Source organism: Sturnira hondurensis, unplaced genomic scaffold (assembly GCF_014824575.4).
Source record: "Sturnira hondurensis isolate 20B ecotype Veracruz unplaced genomic scaffold, ASM1482457v3 Scaffold0019144, whole genome shotgun sequence".
Taxonomy (NCBI): domain Eukaryota; kingdom Metazoa; phylum Chordata; class Mammalia; order Chiroptera; family Phyllostomidae; genus Sturnira; species Sturnira hondurensis.
The window spans coordinates 3,035,590-3,055,931 of NW_028091775.1; the positions used below are offsets into that span (position 1 = coordinate 3,035,590).

At 40.4% G+C, this 20,342-nt stretch overlaps 1 protein-coding gene across 23 annotated transcripts in view; it reads left to right on the top strand.

Moving 5' to 3' along the window:
* The window catches only part of PTPRD (protein tyrosine phosphatase receptor type D), a 520,593-nt gene that overhangs the window by 344,489 nt on the left and 155,762 nt on the right, over positions 1-20,342 (top strand). For 8 of the 23 annotated variants that reach the window (XM_037070904.1, XM_037070912.1, XM_037070906.1 and 5 more), the window contains 4 exons: positions 3,446-3,563; positions 10,628-11,215; positions 11,658-11,758; positions 12,598-12,857. In XM_037070904.1, the coding sequence (XP_036926799.1) occupies positions 3,446-3,563; positions 10,628-11,215; positions 11,658-11,758; positions 12,598-12,857 (1,067 nt within the window). The remainder of the gene's footprint in view (positions 1-3,445; positions 3,564-10,627; positions 11,216-11,657; positions 11,759-12,597; positions 12,858-20,342) is intronic. The other 15 variants (XM_037070918.1, XM_037070921.1, XM_037070919.1 and 12 more) reach the window with 3 other exon arrangements.

Below are 20,342 nucleotides of genomic sequence, written 5' to 3' on the forward strand. Positions count from 1 at the left end.
CCTTCATTACATGGTACATGTTGTGTTTTGGTTTTGTTTTGTGAAATTGGCATGGTGCTACTGATTGCAATAAGAAATATTGTGACCTCGTGTTATTTTGGTGGCTGCTACTAACTCTGCCTCATGACATAGTTAGAGGAGGCATGCTTAAAGTGGAGACATCACAGACCCAAGGTGACAAAGTTGTATGTCGTAGGCAGATCTTAAATGCTACTCCAGTCTTACATATTCAGTGGATAACATGACTAGATCTGAGACTAGTTAACCCTATTTAGAATTGACAATCTCTGTTGTACCCTACAACTGTGAGTGAACTTGAATAAGTCATGCAAAGAATTAAAACATATCTCACTCAGTGAGGAGTTTTTAAAAAGATTTAAATGAGTGGATTATGTTATTTATTAAGAGATAACTATATATATATATATATAACTATATACATATATATATAGTTAGTGATAGTTGGTGATAGTTAACATTTTTAAATTGACATTAAATAGTTGGTGATGGTTAATATATATATACATATATAAATATATATAATAAACTACAGAGGGAGATACAAGATGCGACACCTGCCAGTCCAGGTGCTTAGGAAGGATGTCAATTTTGGAAAAGTTTCAAGGCAATCAAGAATGTGAGATAGCCGGGCAACCGGGAGCTTGCCAATTTGACAAAAAAAATAAAGGGTTTAGGTTACTAAGTTAGTGCTAAATATAGCTCAGAAATAAGTTTTAATATAATGTTGAAAAATCAATAGTATAGCAGTATTTTATGAACCTCTTTGACCATGACCCATAGTAAGAAATGCATTATATGTCACAACTAATGCATGTGTTTAAACATTTCTCAGAATAATACCTTAGCTCTAAATATATGTAAACTTTATTATTTTACATTCAAGTATATGTGTGTGTGCATGTGAGTGCGTGCACGTGTGTGTGTGTGTATATATATATTAAATCTGGTCGTGACTGAGTAAAGTGATTTCATGTCTTACTGAATGGGTCATTACCTTCAGACTTAGTGGAGAGGTTAGGAAGAAAAAAGATAGTAAATAGAAAAACAAATTAAAAGAGCTCTTTTACTAAGAAGTAAAAATTCAACAGAGTTGAGAAAGCAGAAATGGAAAAGGGGATGGTTATAATCAATATTTTTAAGAATTAACAAAAACTTCAGCTAAGAATTTGGGGGAGAAAAAAAGATCGAAGTGTCACTTCTAAGTTTTGAAGATGCTCCACCATTCACTAGAATATGGGAAGTAAAGAGGTGAGTCCACTTCTGAGAATGACATGTAAGCTTTGGTTAAGCTGAGCTTGAGGTGACACATGACAGTCACGGGAAAATGTCCAGCAATTTATGATGTATATGTCCCTGGAGTCCTCCTGGGAAGTCAGGGCTAGAAATGAATTTAGTGTATAGGCATAAAAAAGGCCTTTACAGGTTTGGAAATGAATGCAGCTGTTTGGTTTTAATTTTGGGTTAGAGAGAGATGCAGACCAGTGACTGCTACCAGAGACCTGGTAATGCCAGCCTTTAATAGGCAGGGGCAAGAAGCCAAGTGGAGCTTGGATAGGAAAAGACAGAGAGAGGGGAGGACTGTGGCCATGATGTCAGCCACACTAACCCAAAGAGAGTATGGAACCCCTAGGAAGTACACCCGAAGCTTAAGAAAGAAAGTGTAACCTAAGAGATGCTGTGATCCAGGCAGAGAGAGAGAGGTGTAACCGGCTGAGGTGATACCACCACAGAGGGCTTGGCAATTTGAAATCACGTTGTTTACGTTATCCTGCCACATCCTGTGCTAGAGGAAGGGCACGTGTCATTAACCCCAGTTTTATAAACGAGAAACTCGTACAAGGCTCGGTGTATATCAGTTTCTTGCCACACAACCTGGTGACAGAACCAAGCCTTGCTGCTTTTTTCCTCTTCACCTTGCCTGCTTTCCACAGCAATCCAGTGGCATGTGGAAGGGGACCTTGAAAACAATAATGTCATTTTACCCATCATAATTTTTGGAATGGCTATTATCTGTCACAGTTTAAAACACCACTCTCAGGTGGTTCACTTGGTTTTTATATTCTCTGTAATGTTAGCGAAATCATCCCAAGTTCCGGAAAATAAAATTCCACTCCCAAATTTAGTCCATGTAGCTTACAGAATAGTATTTCCAGTGGCTCTTCAAGGTGGTATCTGTAATCCTTGAATTTCCAAATTGACGATACTCCTACCTTTTTGAGAAAAGCTCCTCATGAAAGCTGTCATCCTTGGGACCAGATTCAACTGAGTTCCGTGGTGCCCATCACAGGCTTGCACAGAGCAACCCTACTGTCCCTCACACAGTCCAGCCCACTCACCAGACTCCCACTGGCATTGTCTTTAGATGAGGAAACAATGACATTGTCTGTTTCCTTAAATTTGTCACAATTAATTTGAAAACATAGCTGTACCAAAAATCTGAAAGGTTTTTTTCATTGTTTTGGGGGGCGTGTAGCTCTAAAGAAAACATCAGGACAAATTCAGAGCCAGCACTATTTAAAGAAACAGGGAACCTCCACTTTGGAGGAACAGTTGTGTGATTGTCTATTCTTAACTATCACAGCTGTGGGCCCTTACTAAGACAAAACAGAGTTTTGATAAATAGTTGGTGATAGTTAACATTTTCTAAACAATCACAATTAATAGAACACATATTTGTGATATGATACAATAAGTCCTGTTCTTCAGTTTTAAGTCAGGAAATTCTTCAGACAAACAGAAAATTTTCCTTGATTTATAATGATTATAGTTCAGAGCATATATAGTTAACCAGTAATATGTGTCTTGAGTCCCAAGAAACTTCTCTGGCTCTGAGGATGTCTAGGTCCCGCAGATCAGCCATTTGGCAACATACTTGCATGGTGATAAACAGACTGTTGGCACCAGCCCCATCACCAGTCTGTGGGCCAGGCCATAGTGGGTGCATATGGAGAGCTGCTGGCATAGAATAATAGCTGGCTTCTGGATTTCTCACTGTGAGCCAGGCATAGTTCTGTTTTCCTGACACAACCCATTTAGTCCTCTAGTGGCCCTGGGTGGTCTTATTATTCCTGCATTCACATGGGAAACTGAGGCGCAGAGGGGTAAACTGATATATCCCGGAACACCAAGCTAATAAATAAAGGGAAGCAGGTTTAAGTTCAAGAATTGAGGTGGTCTGGCTCCAGGTTTTATGTTTTTACCTGCCTTCCCTTAGAGCTGCCTCTTAGGAGGGCTGACCCCGCTCCACTGTCAGCATGGAAACATGACCCGCAGCATGAGCTCCAGGCATGAAACTTCCAGCGCTCGGCATGGCTGCAGCCAATGTTCGCGCATGCACAGCAATGAAAACGGGTTCCTTGATGGTCCTCCCCCAGAGCATTCAGAGCATGTTTTGAATCGGTGTCCCTCTGCTGTGTCGTTTCAGGACATGATTATTTCTGGGCTACAGCCTGAAACCTCCTACTCCCTCACTGTCACAGCCTACACCACCAAAGGGGATGGTGCTCGCAGCAAGCCCAAACTGGTGTCCACCACGGGAGCAGGTAACCACATCTGTGCATCTATGTGCCTTGGATGCGCTTTGGGTGACAGTGATCCTAATTTTCCTAATGGGATGGGTGGCTCCTCACAGCGGGGTGGGATGTAAAGGCCGCGGTCAGCTACTTTTGTGTATATGTCTATACGTATGTGTGTGTACCTATTATTATATGTATACTATTCATTGAACAAATATTTCTGGAGTATCTACTGTGTATCAGGCACTGTTCCCATTGCTGGGCATACATCCATCAGCAAAACCCTCCTGCAATTTATGTTCTGACCAGGACTAGCTAATTAACGAGTGAACAAATTAGTACATGATACACAATGTCAGTGAGTGATGAACTGAAAAATAAAGGTGTGTTGGCATTGAGGATAAGGCTGCCCCTGGGAGTTATTTTGGAAAGAAAAATCGGAGTTCTCTGTGGGGCAGAATATTAGAGCTGAGGCCTGAGGATCTGAAAAAGCAGGTCCCATGGGGTTCAAAGGGCGTATCAGCTAGGCAGGGAAGTCACTCGACAGCTTCAGACTCACTCTACAACAAACCCTGTTAAAAGAGCTGCCACCTGGAGCTGGGTGTTGGCTCGGTTTTATTTTTTGTCATTTTCTCCTCCTTACCCCTTGCTGTGGGAATTCTAAAGAGGACACATTTCATAAAAGATAGGGAACAGAGAGAATGAAAGAAACAAAAAGGCTAAATTTCAGATTGCTCTCTTCCAAAGCTCAATGTTCTTTAGAGTTTCTTTGGCCGCAGTAAGAAAAACCAGCGTGAAGGAAGACCTGGCATGGTAAAACCAATAAATTAAGAAGTATTTACAAAAGGATTCTCCTCCGGTCCTTTCTATAGAATTCTCCTGTGGAACATTGAAACTGTGATGTGATTTACTCCTCCAAAATCACTTCTCACATAACTTTTTAGGAACACACCTCTACGTAAAGGCATCAAGCAAAGAACAGCTGTGATGGCGAGTACCCTCCTGGGTGCCGTGCTCACTGCCAGATTTGTCTAAATGTCATAAGATTTGCCTCACATCCTGCCACCTGGAACTGCCTCAAGCAGCAGGATTACAGATGGCATCCTTCAAGACAATCTTCTGGGATTTTTTTTTCTTTTTTTAGAACACCTTTGTATCAAGCTAATTTGTTGCCAGGCACAGGAGATCGGTGTTCGCTGGGGGGCATTGCTGCCTGCCTCGCCAAGGAACCAGCCTCTGTTTGAACGTAGACAACCAAGGCTAAACCCATGAAATGTGATCCCAGAATGAAGGAAATTGATCTCCTTCGCCCATATTGGTAACTGTGTCTTAGTAAGCCTGAAATGTCTTACACAAAGCATCTAACCACTATTCCCGACAGGTGAGGTTCTAAAATGAGGAGGAAAAAATAGAGAACCTATAGCCAAAGAATGTAGATACTAGAGAAAGGAATAATATCATCTATTTTACTGTCTATTGTAAAGAGTAGCTCATCACTTTTTAGTCATCCAGAAAATTTAGAATTGTTGGTCTTATTTATATATAGAATTATTTTGGAATTTTCAGTCACAATTTCAGATCTTTGTTAATCAATGAAGACATGGGTGTTGAGGTGGGGAATACTTATAATTTAGATGTCTGCATATTTATTTCATTTATTTTCTCGAACCTTCCCAAGAAGCCTGAGTTGGAGGTGGGAGAATCCAGATTTACAATCCTTTTTAGAGTAAATCTGTAGTTTGTTGTGGTTTGTTTTGTTTTTTTCTTTTGTTTTTCCTGTCAAACTACAAGTAAAATTAGTGTTCCCCAGTCATGATTTGTCCTCAAGTAATCAGTGAACTCAGTTTTTCCTTTGTTTTCATATACTATTTCAGAAAGTCCTTATATTTATGTGACTATGAAAATCACCCAGTGTATCTCACACATGTGAGCTTTTAATAACCCACGATGATAAAGGCGCCATGTTTAGTAATGGCTCCCATGGAAAATTCTGGAATTCTTGTGAAATTTTACTTTGATAGTAAAATTCCAGGATGTGTTGATGTATAATAAATTATTTCTAAAATCTGTAAACAATCATATCTTTGAAACAAAATGGACTGGCCATGACTGAAGCAATCCACGTAAGAGCCATGCATCCTCAGGAGCACCTTTGCATAAAACGTTGACTTGACGTTGTAGTGATGGTGACATTCTTGCAGTGTCTTTGTTAATTCTCACATTGTCTAGTTTCACACAATTTGGTCTGCTGCGTGAAGTTGAGATGTAAGCAGTCAGCCAGTTCATTGTTATATTTGTCCATAAATTTCACTACTGTACCAAGCAGCTGCGTTGAAGGACTACAGAAAAGATGACTGTGACATGAGGAATTTGGATGTAATAGGCTTAGGCCAGCCAATTATGATTCTTTCTTCTTAGGTGCTAGGTTAAACTGAAGCTACGTTGAGAGCCATTGGGACTGACTTAGTGCCTCACTTAATCCCCGGTGATTGTTACAGCTAAGAAGGAAAGGGCGCAACACGTGTATATCATTTCTGAAGTCCTGTAAGGTATTTAATAGGGCAGAATCTAGTAAGGGAATAAGAAGAATTAAAAAGCTAAAGGGAGGAGAGATTACACAGATGCCGTGACATAACTTACAGTTGGCATATTTACGCTGCAGCTGGCCTCTCTCCGCTTCTTCTAATATGTTCACCAAGGCATTGCTTAAAATGACCTCCAAGCTTTCCTGAATTGTTATTTAAGACTCTTTCATCTTGCCAACTCTCCTGTTCCTGTGCTGAAGTGAGCAGGACCCCTTTGAGCCTGCTACTGGATGACCTTTAAAGTGGTCCGCCCAGTAGCCTTAAGGCCCTGGAAACCTGGAGCCAACTCCACATACGGTACCGCCCACTGCATCTCTTCCTTTACCCCCGGAGTATGCACTGATCAGAGGACACAGACCCTGCATTATCCATCTTTCTTTTCCCACCCAAATGCCTGAATGCCACTGAGTAAGTCTTTGCACAAAGTAAATAGATGAATGGATTTTATGCATAAGTTTTCTGGAAATCAGAAATGGAATGGGTTTCCTTGCTAAGATGTGGTGATTTGGATAATTCTTTTTAAACCATATATGCAGTGTCATAGACCTCTCTGCATTTATTTTCTCTTTTTCTCTGTTACTTGGATGAAATACCCAAAGCTCTTACCCCAGCTTCAACTACTTCTTTTCTTCACACATTGGTAGACATTTTAGTCACTCCCTTCATGCGGCTGGCCTCTCCTGAGGGGATGATGGTGGCTTCTTTGTCTAGCTGCCGCAGCATTCCTTTCTTTCTCAAATTGTTTACTGGTGTATCTCAGTGTTTCAAGACTGGTTGCCTCAGTAGTTTTCAGGCCTGGGGAAACCGGTCAGGGGAAGGATGACCGTTGTGGGCTTGAATGGGGAGCAGACTGAGATGCTCCTGGCACAGTGGTGGAAATCGGCAGGTCAGAACAGACATTCTTATTCTCAGAGCATTACTTGATCCCATGATTCTAAGCCCACAGCGGGTGTATCCCCAAATAAGAAAGGGCATGCAGGCATTAAAACAAACAAACAAAAAGGCATTAGCCAACCTAAGCTTTGACTGCCCCAGAAGAATAATGTACATTTTGATAAGACCAGTTGGTTTTTATTTTAGAATTTAACTGTCCATTATATTTCTCCAAATTTGTACCACAGCAATATTAGGAAGTGAAACTCCAGATGTTAAAAACATATTCTTATTTGGCTGATAAATATTATTAGAATAAAACTATATTTGTGGTTCAATCAAGAAAATTAGAAATGTGCCCTGGCTGGTGTAGCTCAGTGGATTGAGCAGGGACCTGTGAACCAGACAATCGCGGTTCGATTCCCAGTCAGGGCATATGCCTGGGTTGCAGGCCAGTTCCCAGCAGGGGACGCACGAGAGGCAACCATACATTGATATTTCTCTCCCTCCCTCCTTCCCTTCCCCTCTAAAGATAAACAAATAAAAATTTAGAAAAGAAAGAAAATTAAAAGTGTTTCCTTCATTCTAGCTTTACATGCATCTTATAGAAACTGTGTACATACTACTATATAGTTCCTCGGGACCGGGATTTTAGAACATTTTGATAAATATGTTTAATAAAATATGTGTATCTATAAAATGTTGAGACGTAATAGTTGTGTCTCTACCCAGTAGTTTCACCTGGGTTTGGTTTCCTGAATGATGTACCTTCTGCTGAGAGCCCTATGTCTTTTTAGCAGAGCCTTGGGTGTTTAATCCTTGACGTCACTCACATTTTAATGGGCAAATCGTGTAAATGTTACACACACATAAAGGGAAATTAAGGATGCCTCCCTATGTCTATCTTAAAGTGACTTTTTAAAGATTTTATTCATTTTTAGAAAGACGAGGAGAGGGAGAGAAACATCAATGTGTGAGGTGTTTCCTCTCACACACCCACCCCCAAGCAAGGGCCTGGTCCACAACCCAGGCACACGCGCCCTGACTGGGAATCGAACTGGTGGCTTTTTGGTTTATAGGCCAGCACTCAGTCCACCAAGCCACGCCAGCCAGGGCTTAAAGTGATTTGGAAAATGAAAATAATCTTAAATAGATTTAAAACAAAAATTCAGTAGTGCCTCCTTATATACAGGGGGTACATTACAAGACCCCCAAGGAGGCCTGAAACCAAACTTCTCTCTAAATCCTATATGTACTATATTTTTTCCTATATATACCTATGATAAAGTTGAGATTATAAATTAGGCACAGTGAGAGGTTCACAATAACTAATAATAAAATAAAACCAGTCTAGCAATATGCTGAAATAAAAGTTATGTGACCGTGCTCTCTCTCAGAATCTTACTGTACCATACTCACCCTTTCCCCCAAAGGAGGCACTTTAGGGCCCGTCTTCGGCGTACCCAGGTTGCCAGCATCACTGCCCTTCTGCTTTGGGGCCACTGCATTGAGTGACATAAGGGATGCTTGAACACAGGCACTGTGCCGCTGTGACAGTCAGTCTGACCATGGAGATGGCTACTAAGTGACTAACCTATAGCGTGGAGACACCAGACACACGGGCGATTCAAGTCCCGGGGAGGATGGGGTGGGGTAGCCTGAGATTTCATCATGGCTGCTCAGAATTTAAAACTTATGCATTGTTTATTCCTGGAATTTCTCATTTAATATTTTCAGGTTGTGGCTGACCAAGAGTAACTGAAACTGAAGAAACTCAAACTATGGATAAGGGGCAGGGGGGAGTACTGTAGATGGAATAATTCATACACTCTAAATTGATGACTGGGTTCTAGTTTGAGAACTTCTTAGTTGATCTCTGGTTGCGTATTTTCCTGAGAAGCAATGAGTACAGTTTTGGGCTTGGTTTAATTTGGTCCCTGGGCCAGCCCTCAGCATACACATGCATAATGGCCATTACAACCTTCAGGAACCACTATTCCCACACATCGTGGGTTAGCTGAGTGAACCCGCATGTAGTGTGGGAAACAAAACCACTGCTTCACTGGTGAAGGATACAATGATCCCCAAGAACTTGGGCAAAGCATGCTACCACAGAGGTTACGACTTTCTAAGATGTAGAATGAGTAGGTTAACCAGGTCCTTACAGAGGTTAATATTCTCTGCGTTGTCCCATCATCTTTCCAGTTTTATTTTTGCTTTTTTTATTGTATTCTGCATCCCCACAGTACTATTTTTCACTACCAGTCTCTCATCAGTATAAGCTTCCCTGCCTTTCCAGCATCCTCTTTCTATTGGCTTTGTTTCGGTTCTGCTGGTTCTCTGCTTCCTCCCGTTTGGAGTATGCCCAAAGAAACTTTCGGTTCTGTGTTGTTTACTACTGTTCTTCTCTGTGGGTTTCAGGAATAATTGCTTTTCATTAAAAAAAAAATACCAACCCTGGCCAGGTAGCTCAATTGGTTAGAACATCATCCCAATACACCAATGTTGTGGGTTTGGTTCCCAGTTGGGCACATCCGAGAAGCAACCAATGAATGCGTAAGTGAGACAACACATCAGTGCTTCTCTCTCTCTCCCTGCCTCCATCTCTCCTTCCCTTCATCTCCCTTTCTCTGTCTCTCTAAAAAAAAATCAATGAATAAACATTTTAAAAATTACAGTTACAATTCATTGAATGAATAGATTAGAACTCTTTATACATCTAAACTTACGTAACTTAAAAAGGAATTAATTATGTAGTTACAGGAAACTGCTCCCTTGCTAGAAAAGGTTAATGTTCTGATTACTGATAATTATGATTAATATTAATGAAATATAAAACTTGTGTGAAGACTTTCATGTGCATCTTCTCATTTAATATTTACAACAAGATTTTGGGATCAGTTCTAACATAATTCTTGTTTAAAGATGAAGAACTCAATGAGGATGATGGGTGTGGATAGTAAAGTATAGACAAAAATGCAGATTAAATACATAGTAAGTCAAAGCAAATTTACTTTGAACTACTACTTTGGAAACTTACAAGCAGCATAACACTATAGTTAATTGGATCCAGATACACCTGGGTTTGTATTACACCTTTCTCACTTATTGTACATCTGATCTTGCATAGTATTCCAGCCCTCTGGGTTTTACTTATTGTAGAAAATGATGATAACTAATCATCACATGTAGTAACGACAAAGGAACATAAATCAAATGAGATACTACATGTAAATACTTGTAGCACAGTGCCTGGTGCATTACATATTACCAATAATTACATGTTATACTTATTATTAGCTATATCAAATTGGCTAATTTTTATTCACCCATTTTTCTGTGGCATGAACCTTTATGTATGAAACTCTGAAGTGTGAAGATGTTAAAATATTCCCTCAAATTATTATTTTAATCATTCCTATTTTGTGTTCAATATCAAACTCTAGTAGTTTACCCTACCTTAACAGAGTAGAAGGAGCATATTGCCACAAATGTACACAGATTAAGCATTAGCCTTTTATTTTTTTAAATAAAGAAATGGGAATGGCTGTAGGGTGATATTTCCACTCAGCAGTGATTGAAATGTGAGCATCCGTGCAAGTTGGTCTCAGCGCTGCATCTTGTGTGCTTCAGTTCCAGGGAAGCCCAGGCTTCTGATCAGCCACACACAGATGAACACTGCTCTCATTCAGTGGCATCCCCCTGTGGACACATTTGGACCTCTTCAGGGCTACCGACTAAAATTTGGCCGGAAGGATATGGAGCCGCTCACTACTCTTGAGTTCTCTGAGAAAGAAGACCACTTCACAGCTACAGACATCCACAAAGGAGCATCCTACATCTTCAGGCTCTCAGCCAGAAACAAAGTGGGCTTTGGGGAGGAGGTGGTGAAGGAGATTTCCGTTCCAGAAGAAGTCCCAACTGGGTTCCCTCAAAGCCTCCGTTCAGATGGCGCCACTTCAACCTCCGTCCAGTTATCTTGGCAACCGCCCGTCCTGGCAGAGAGAAATGGCATTATCACCAAGTATACCCTTCTGTATAGGGATATCAACATCCCTCTTCTTCCAATGGAGCAGCTTATTATTCCAGCTGACACCACTATGACACTCAGTGGCTTAAAACCAGATACCACATACGATGTAAAAGTACGTGCTCACACGAGCAAAGGGCCCGGGCCATATAGTCCCAGTGTCCAATTCAGGACACTGCCTGTGGATCAAGGTAGGATTTGTCTGCTTGTGGCCTTCCTCCTTTAAAGGAATATCGGTCTGTGGAAATCAGTATTTTGAAGCTATAAATAACTGATCGACCCATTCATATTAATAGGTTCAGCAAAAGCAAAAAGGTAAAGTATGTGAAACTTAATATGTTTTGGATGCACTAGGTTTCAGTTATAGAATGCCCAGCAAGTCTCGCTCACAGCACCCCAGTGTTCTCAGGTAAGGAAAACACAATCTAGTTGACTCAATGGAAAGAAAGGAGAGATCTTGGTGAGAATGAGGTATTTAAATGAATGCTCTGAACAGGTAGGCAAATCACACTTCTCTCTCTCTCTGATCAAAGCAGAAAGAAAGCATCTAGCTTAAGCTCTCTGGCCCATGGTGGAAGAGGACAGGTCATGGCTCTTAGGAGTAGTTTAAATACACTGTTTTTCCTTTTCCAGCAGTGTTTGCAAAAAATTTTCATGTCAAAGCTGTAATGAAGACTTCAGTGCTACTGTCTTGGGAGATTCCAGAGAATTATAATTCTGCCATGCCTTTCAAAGTAAGTTGTTTTCTGATGTGTATGAAATCACAGGTAAAAGTGCAGGGGCAACTCAACTGGGTCAGTTACCCGCAAAGCATTCGGACGGCTGGGATTCTGGCACACAGACCGGCTGGGCTCGTTTGTGGCTTTCAAGTCCTAGATTGAGCCTGGCACTTCGACAGTGTGACCCTTCCACTCTAGAGAGGAGGCAGGAGCCCCAACCTGGTGCTGGCATTACTTTGTAGGTGACCTGGTCTTTCCAAATTAAACTTTTACGATCTAAGGTAGTGTTTTTGTTTTTCCAGGAGGAAATGAAATTTGCGTGGTTTCTACCTCTGTATAATGCAACAGATTTTTAAAAATTGTTTATTGGCCAGAATTGTTTGCACATTTGAAACTCTAGCTGAGAGTTTAGACTCCAGTGAGAGATACTGAGAGATGCTAGTAAGAAGTACAAGTCTATGAAATAAAGAGTAGAAGAACATTCTTGAAAGTTAAAATATATTTAGGAACAGGAATGGAAACGTTTAGAAAAAAGCGATGTGTGTAACGCATTGCTAACCTAAAGCATTTCTGCACACATTGCATTTCTGCACCTACGACTGACAAGCCAAATACTGAAAAGTTACTATGCATTTCTTTGGGTATTTTTTTCTAGTTATACACATTATATTATTACACAGTGAGAACTAAAGGAAAAATTGATGTGATCTCTAGAATTTATGAATACTTATTGACTTAGAGATTACCCCAAATTAGAATTGACCTGGTAGGTATTTTTCATAAGCACATGAGTTGAGAAAATATGCATTGCCTCTCTGATAACCAAATCTCGGTGACTGGTCATACCCCCCTAGATTCTCTATGATGATGGGAAAATGGTGGAAGAAGTGGATGGTCGAGCTACGCAAAAGTTAATTGTCAACCTGAAGCCTGAGAAGTCATACTCCTTCGTGCTGACAAATCGTGGAAACAGTGCTGGTGGATTGCAGCACATGGTAACAGCAAAGACCGCTCCAGATGTACTACGGACCAAGCCTGCCTTCATTGGGAAGACCAACTTGGATGGCATGATCACTGTGCAACTGCCTGAAGTTCCTGCAAATGAGAATATAAAGTAAGTTGGTTGAAGAGTTAGCCCTGAAGGACAGACATGCCTATAAACAACAAAAAAGGAAAGTTAAATCTCAGTATTATGGAGTTACAAAAGAATGTATCGCTGTGCACAGAGTAACAGCTTCTGCTTAGACTCAGAGTTTTGTTACTCAGTTTCTGACACACTGTGTTCCGATGGTCATTGTCATACAGATCCTCGTTAATTTCACTTTGATCAGTTTTGTGTTTCAGGAGAAATGTTACTTGGGGAAGGTAGAATGGCAAACAGAACATGGTCCTATGTAAAGGAGTTTATGTCATAATATGCAGAGTAAAGTGAAGAGTTGACTAACTGTGTTATGTGGCCAAATACGGTGGGGAAGTCTGACAAATTACTATAAAGCTAGGAGAGCTTCGATGAATTAGATTAAGGAAAAATACCCTATGACATTAAAATTTGAAATATGTGCTCAAAGATAAATATTTCAAAAGTTAAAGTTCAGAATGACATTGGGAAAAAACATGTAAGCTCAAAATTCAGGTTTTTCCGGGCCAGATGGAGCACGGTATAGAAATCAATGGGCTTGCGGTGAAAAATTAAATCCAGTCAGTTAAGTAGTTTGTTGGTTGTGTATAGTTATTTGCTTGTAGCCAAGAGAAGACCTAGCCAGTGTAATTGCTCACTGGTTATAGCCAATAGAAGAGAAGTATTTCCACTGAAGTATATGAAGTATGAGTAGTGTGGTAGGCCCTAGAGAACACAAAAGACATCATCCTCTCCTCAAAGAGGTTGCCATTGAGTGGGGGATACAGAGAAGTAGGCGTAATACATGTTAATGATAGAGTTACACTTATGTTAAGAGCAGCCAAATCAGAATGGAGTGGGTTCAAAAAGTTTCTGAATTTAATCTCGAAGGACAAGTAAGAGGCATACATAAAATCTGAGTGAGAGAATATATGCAAAAGCCCATTAGTCCCGGAAGCAAGTGATTCTGTAGGGCTGGAGCCCAGCGTGCTCATGCGAGCGCGGCGAGACAGGTGCGTGAGAGCCGGCCCGTGCTTAGAAGCCAGGACTGTGTTCTGTAGTCAGGGAAAATCCACGGACGGTTTTTATATTCGCATAGTGACCAAGTTTCCCTTTTCCCATTTTCGGAAGTTTTTATTAAGTGTCTACTGTATGTTAGATGCTGTGCTGTCTGCTTGGAATAAGACTAGATCCTCTCCCATTTCTTCTATCTCCTATAATTAGGTTTACATGAAACTTGCTATGAATGATTGGGAGGCCAAATAGAGGCATTTATATATGCAGGGGTGTGCAAAAGTAGGTTTGCAGTTATGAGTACATTAAACATGGAGTTAATAAAGCTATCGTAAGAATCGTAGCCTGCATGTCTCTTTCCATACAAACCACTGTCAACCTACTTTTGCCCACCCCTGTAGAACTAAAGAACTATAGACTCTTGGAGGCTTTCTATTTAGTGGCAAACTAGTGAAATCGCTAGGACAGTTCTTAGGGGACATGGTGCCTGAAGATGTATGTTACAGGGAATTGGAGCAGCATAGACAGGATTGTTAGGAAGTTATCAAATGGTTAGCTGACATGAGGCAAGTGAAAAGATTCTGAAGACAGGGATGCTGGGTCTCTGCTGAGGCAAACCAGAGCAGTAGTGCAGTGGGAATTAGACGCTACTTCCATGAAGAGATCAATGCCGAGAAAACCGTCGTGCATGGCTCTGGGGTCAGAGCGTGGATGTCAAAATGAGTGATGCTGCCATTCGTCCTAAAGGATAAAACAGAAGAATCAAGAGGAAATTAACGAGTTTAATTTTGCCAATATTTTACATTGAGGTATCAGTGAAATATCTAATTAAAGATGTGGGCTTAAAGAAATGACTAGGAGTAAGGATAGACATTTGGGAATCGTTAACAGAGCAGCAACAGTTTTATGAGGAGACAGAACCACTGAGACAATGCAGTGAAAGTGTGAAACAAAAGCTAATAGTAAAGGTCTCAGTTATTAGGAATAAGGGAGCAAGTAGAGGGAGGACATGGAGAAGAGCTTGTTAGAAAGTCAGGGAAATGGAGCCAGGGTCATAGCAAAGGAATTTTTAAGAAAGTGGGTAGAGTAAGAAGTTTTCAAAGCTCCAGAAAAAGTAAAGAATCTGAAGCATATGACCGAAAAAATCAGCTATGAAAAACTAAAATTATAAACAAGTTTTCAATTTAGTGCCATTTGTGAAATTTAGAGAGTGTGATAAATTTGGCCACTTTAGACTTAGCCAGAAAAAGTCTTTCCTGGCTCTGGCTGGTGTGGCTTAGTGGATTGAGCACCAAGCTGTGAACCAAAGGGTCACTGATTCAATTCCCAGTCAGGGCACATGCCTGGCATGCAGGCCAGGTCCCCAGTGGGAGATACAGGAGAGGCAACCACACACTAATGTATCTATCTATCTCTCTTTCTCCCTCCCTTCCTCTCTCTCTAAAAATAAGTAAAATCTTTTTAAAAAGCTTTCCTGTAAAAGCATTGTTATTATTTATTTGATAAAATAAGTGGAGGATTTCAACCAAATGATGGAATTTCTAAACGATTATTACTAAAATAAACTCACTGAAAAATAAGGTCTACATTTCTGTTCACTCTTCTTTGTCTATCATTTATAAAATTGAAAATGAAAATGATATATTGTATAATTTTTATTCCAACAAAATTTAATATGAATGTGGTTATATTTATTCATTGATTGAATATTCTGGGGACATTTTTTGATCTCTCACCATAGTGCCATGCAGTGTTTCAGGGGTTTAAGGGCAATAACACAGACTTTTTCATTGCTATTATACAACATAGGTAATTGGAGAATTTGGACAAGTAAAAAATCAGTTGAAGTGGAGTCCTGTGGTACCAAAGATTAGATAAATAAGGAAGGCCACAGGAGGGGCTCCCAATCCCGCTTTAATAATCCAGGGAAGGGGTCCTAGAGAGAGCAACATCTAAGCTGAGGCTTAATGAGTAACATGAAGTTAGCTGGCTCCTGGAGTGGGGATAGGGAGACACTGGCCCTGTAGCTCGGTTGGTCAGAGCGTTGTCCCTGTACGCCGAGGTGTGGACAATCCCTGGTCAGGGCACATAAAAGGAGCAATGAATACATAAAGAAGTGGGACAGCAAATTGAAGTTTCTCTGTCTCTCCTCTCTCCCCCCCCTCTCTCTCCGTCTATCTCTTGCCCTTTGTCTCAAATAAAAATATAATAGGAGGGCAGCATATGGGATAGTGCATAAACAAGATAAAGACTAGCATTTATTATTTGTCCAGGTCTTAACCATCCACTAAAACTTTTTAGTTGTCATCCAGTGAACATATATTCTGTTCACATGATACTTCCAGTGCTAGGACTGGGAGTAGAGAGGTCCCTGAGATAAAGTCCTGTGTCACCGTGGGAGAACAGATACAGAAGTTAGGTAATGTGAACGCAATGGGTTAAGTACTGCCAGGTACTGTGGAAACATAAATACAGGGTTTTAGCCCAACCTGGATGTCAAGAAGAAGCTAATATCTACTCTGAGTTTTGAAGGATAAAGATTTAGAAGGTGTAAAATAGTTTCAAACAATGAAAGAACATGGAAAGGATATAGACTCTAACTTCAACCCATTGAAACATGCACTATTTCAAAAAGAGCAATTGAAAGATGAAGAGTATAGTGTATTCTGTACTATGTACCATTATTTTTCTAGACTTTATTTATATGAAAAAATACTTTAGTAGATATTTACCAAATTGGCTTGGTAGTAGGTAATAGATGTTATTGTTTCACTTTCCAACTTCTGAATGAATTAAGAATAGTGGGGAAACTGATCTTTTAGTGTTTTTCTGGACTTATTTAGATTTTCTTTGTTTTATTTATATACTTCCTCCTCTTATATTTCAAGTGGGAATTATGGAAAAGGGATAAGAGTTGGTAACAAAGAAAAGAGACCTTAGAAAACAAAACAAAGCAAAGCAAGAAATTATGAAAAAATGTTTTCAAAATAAATTATGACTCTCAAAACTATATTCTAGCCATTGTAGGGATAAGAAAGAGCAAAAGAACCTAAATACACACTTCTCTAAAGAAGACATACAGGTGGCCCGTAGACATATGAAAAGATGTCAGCATCACTACTCATCAGAGAAATGCAAATTAAAACCGCAGTGAGATCCCATCTCACCCAAGTCAGAATGGCCATAATCAATAAATCAACAAACAAGTGCTGGTGAGGATGTGCACAAAGGGGAACCCTTTTGCACTGTGAGAAGCAGTATGAGATACCTCAAAAAGTAAAAATGGATCTGCCTTTTGAGCCAACAATCCCACTTCTGGGAATACATCCAAAGGAACCCAAAACACTACTCTGAAAGAACATAAGCACCCTATCTTCACTGCAGCGTTATTTACAATCACCAAGATATAAAGGCAGCCCAAGTGTCCATCAGTAGATGAATGGATAAAATAATTATGGGACATTTATACAATGGAATACTACTTGGTTATAAAAAGAAAGAAGAAAATTTTACCCTTTGCAATAGTATGGATAAAGCTGGACAACATTCTGCGGAGTGAAATATGCCAGTCAGAGAAAGACAAATACCATATGACTTCACACATATGTGGAATCTAACAAACAAAATGAACTAACAAGCAAAACAGAGACAGACTCATAAATGGAGACCAGATAACAGCTAGTGGGAGAGGGTAGTTAGGGGGTGATGACCTTGAGCAGAAAGGACAACGGACTCATGGACATGGACAACAGTGTGGTGATTGCTGGGGGGGGGGGAGGGGGTATAAGGGGACTAAATGGGACAAAAAATACAATAAAGGTTAAATAAGAAAAGAAAAAGCAAAAAGCAAAAAAACTAAGCTAGAAAAGTACTTGAATGGAGAAAGTATCAGAATCAAGGGAAATGAAAAAGCAAATCTCCACTTAGCAAACACCATCATCATCATCCAGATAATTTGTGTCAGGGTGACTTTTTATAGTGTAGTTATCCATCCTTCTGGGTGGGTTCGTGTGGAATGGTCACAAATCACAAGAGTCTGTGTGCCATGTCCCACCACTTGCAGTAACTGGCGAGTGTAGAAATCAAAGAGGAATGTAGCTTTTTGTTAAGTATTTTGTGTATAGAGCAAGGGGAGGTAACAATTGATTCCAGAGCTGTGGTGTGCATTGCTAACTTTTATTTAGGTAAAAGCTACCTAGAAAAATGCTTCCCATTTGCTTTCTAGTAAAATTCAATTTTGGCGATTGAAGGGTTGTTTTGTTTGTCGAGAGAAACCATGTTTTTCTCATTTCTGGCCACGGTACTTGGGAGACCTGATCACTACCCCCAACTCCTCACCAATTAAAGAGGAATTTGTCTCTCATAAATGTAGTGCAGCCGTAGTTCCTTGCTTCTGCATTGGTTTTTGTGTGGCAAAGCGAAGGTGTGCCCTCAGGGAAAGACTCCATTTCTCGTGAAACAGCATGTTCTGGTACCGGGAATTTTGTAGCGATTCAGCCTTGTGTTTGAATACTTTTAGGAGGCAGAATGCTAGTCAGAAAATGTAGCAAACCCACAGTTTTTCAGTAGCAAATTGTGGTCACAGACAGAACTTTATAGAGATAGATTTTACTCTGGGTGGTAAGGGAAAAAAAGTGCCGTGCAGATTACTCTAAGAGAAAAAGTTGCCAGAAGACACCCAACATAAATTAATTTCACAGTAGACATTTTATATTTATGAAAAATAGAAACAAGGAGTATTTTATGAAATTTTGAATTTCTTTGGTCACATTGATTTTGCTTTCAGATTCTCTACTTTTTCTTCTTTTAATGAAGAAGATAGTCTTAGAAGCACGGCCTAAAAAGTTGCTTTATAAAGTTTGTACCACCACTATTCTATCACCACCACAGCTCAGTGAAGTGATATCTATTTAAAGTTTAATGAGAAATAATTCATTCACCACATGTTGGCAATTGAAGTGGTAAAGGCTTAAATTTGTATAGTGCTTTACACTGTACTGAAGGTACTCGGGGGTTTATTTAAGCCTCACAAAAACCCTGTGTGGTTAGCATCCTCCTCCCCATTTACAGGTGAGTTGGGTGGGGCCCAGAAAGACTGAATAGCCTGGCCAAGGTCACGTGGTTGATGCTGATGATAGTAGTGAGAGGGGGCTTCCTAGGCGCTATTGAGAAGGACACTGCGCACATGAACCGATGCAATCTTTACAAGAAGGGTGTTTTTCATTACAAGGCTGAGGAAATGTGGAGATGAACGGACTTGCCCTGGCAACACAGTAGCAGAGCTAGAAAGGCAGGATTTGAACACAGGAAGTGTGTGGCTCCAGAGCCTGCATGTTTGCCCATGGCCATAGCATGTGTTGGCCAAGCAAGGACAGTTTTTTTCTAGGACAACTGCTAGACCATCGAGAACTCCACAAGGAGTAGGCACGGGCAGGACTGGCCCGGACAAGCCTCACTCAGTGCCAAGAGGAGGCAGGCACAACCACAAGGCCACAGGTCCTGGAAATACACGGAGCGCCCTGGAGCAGTGTGCCAGGAGGATCTCCATGAGAAGGTGGAGGGAGAAGGGGACCGCAGTTCAGCATTGTCCCCTGCACTTTAAAAGTGAGGAAAAGGAGGCTTAAGACAGTTAGCTTCTCTGACAACACAGAGCCCAGCCCTGAAACCTTAATGTACACGTAGAAACCCGAAGGAGCATTCGACTTGCTTTGGTTTTTCTCTGGTAAATTAGTTTTATTTAAACAATACACACCCAAATGACTATAGCAAAAAAAGAAAATCAAAACTTATGAAAGCAATAAAATTCCTCATTAAACCCTGAAACGGATTTCAACCTCCCGGTTAAATAATGAGGTTGAGAATGTTAATACAGACTGCTCAGACAGGAAGCCTGGCCTGATTGGAAGTGGGACTGCCGCAGAGACCAGGGCTCGCCTTCCAGTGTAATTATATGAAGCTGGGACCCTGGGTAATCACATAGTAAATAAAATTAGTGAAACTTTACTTAATATAATTAAAATTCTGAAGGTTAGGTTTAACCTCCCTAATTAAATGTAATATATTGGGAAAACACAGCTTCCTTTATAACTAGTCAAGGGCTTTCTAGATGTATTTATCCTGAAGTTATTTATTTGTCTTATTAGTTTAAAAGCTAAAGTCTATGTTGAGAAGGGTGTTTTGGGTCTGACAAGCAAAGCAGAGCATAAAGTTCAATGTTACCCATACATAAAGCTGATCTAGTTTCAGAAGCAATTTCTTTACTTCTTTCATTTCAAGCAAGTTGTTTTTAGATCGTACAACTTGGTCAGAGACTGGACTAGAGGGGTTCGAACCCAATAGTGAGAGAAAGTTAGGAGACAGAGCAATCAGATGCATGACTGTGGAGTGAGACTGAGGAGGTGACAACTGAGATGACAAGCGATGAGAACACTAGGGACAGGGTTTGGAAGTCATAGGACTTGGTAGTGG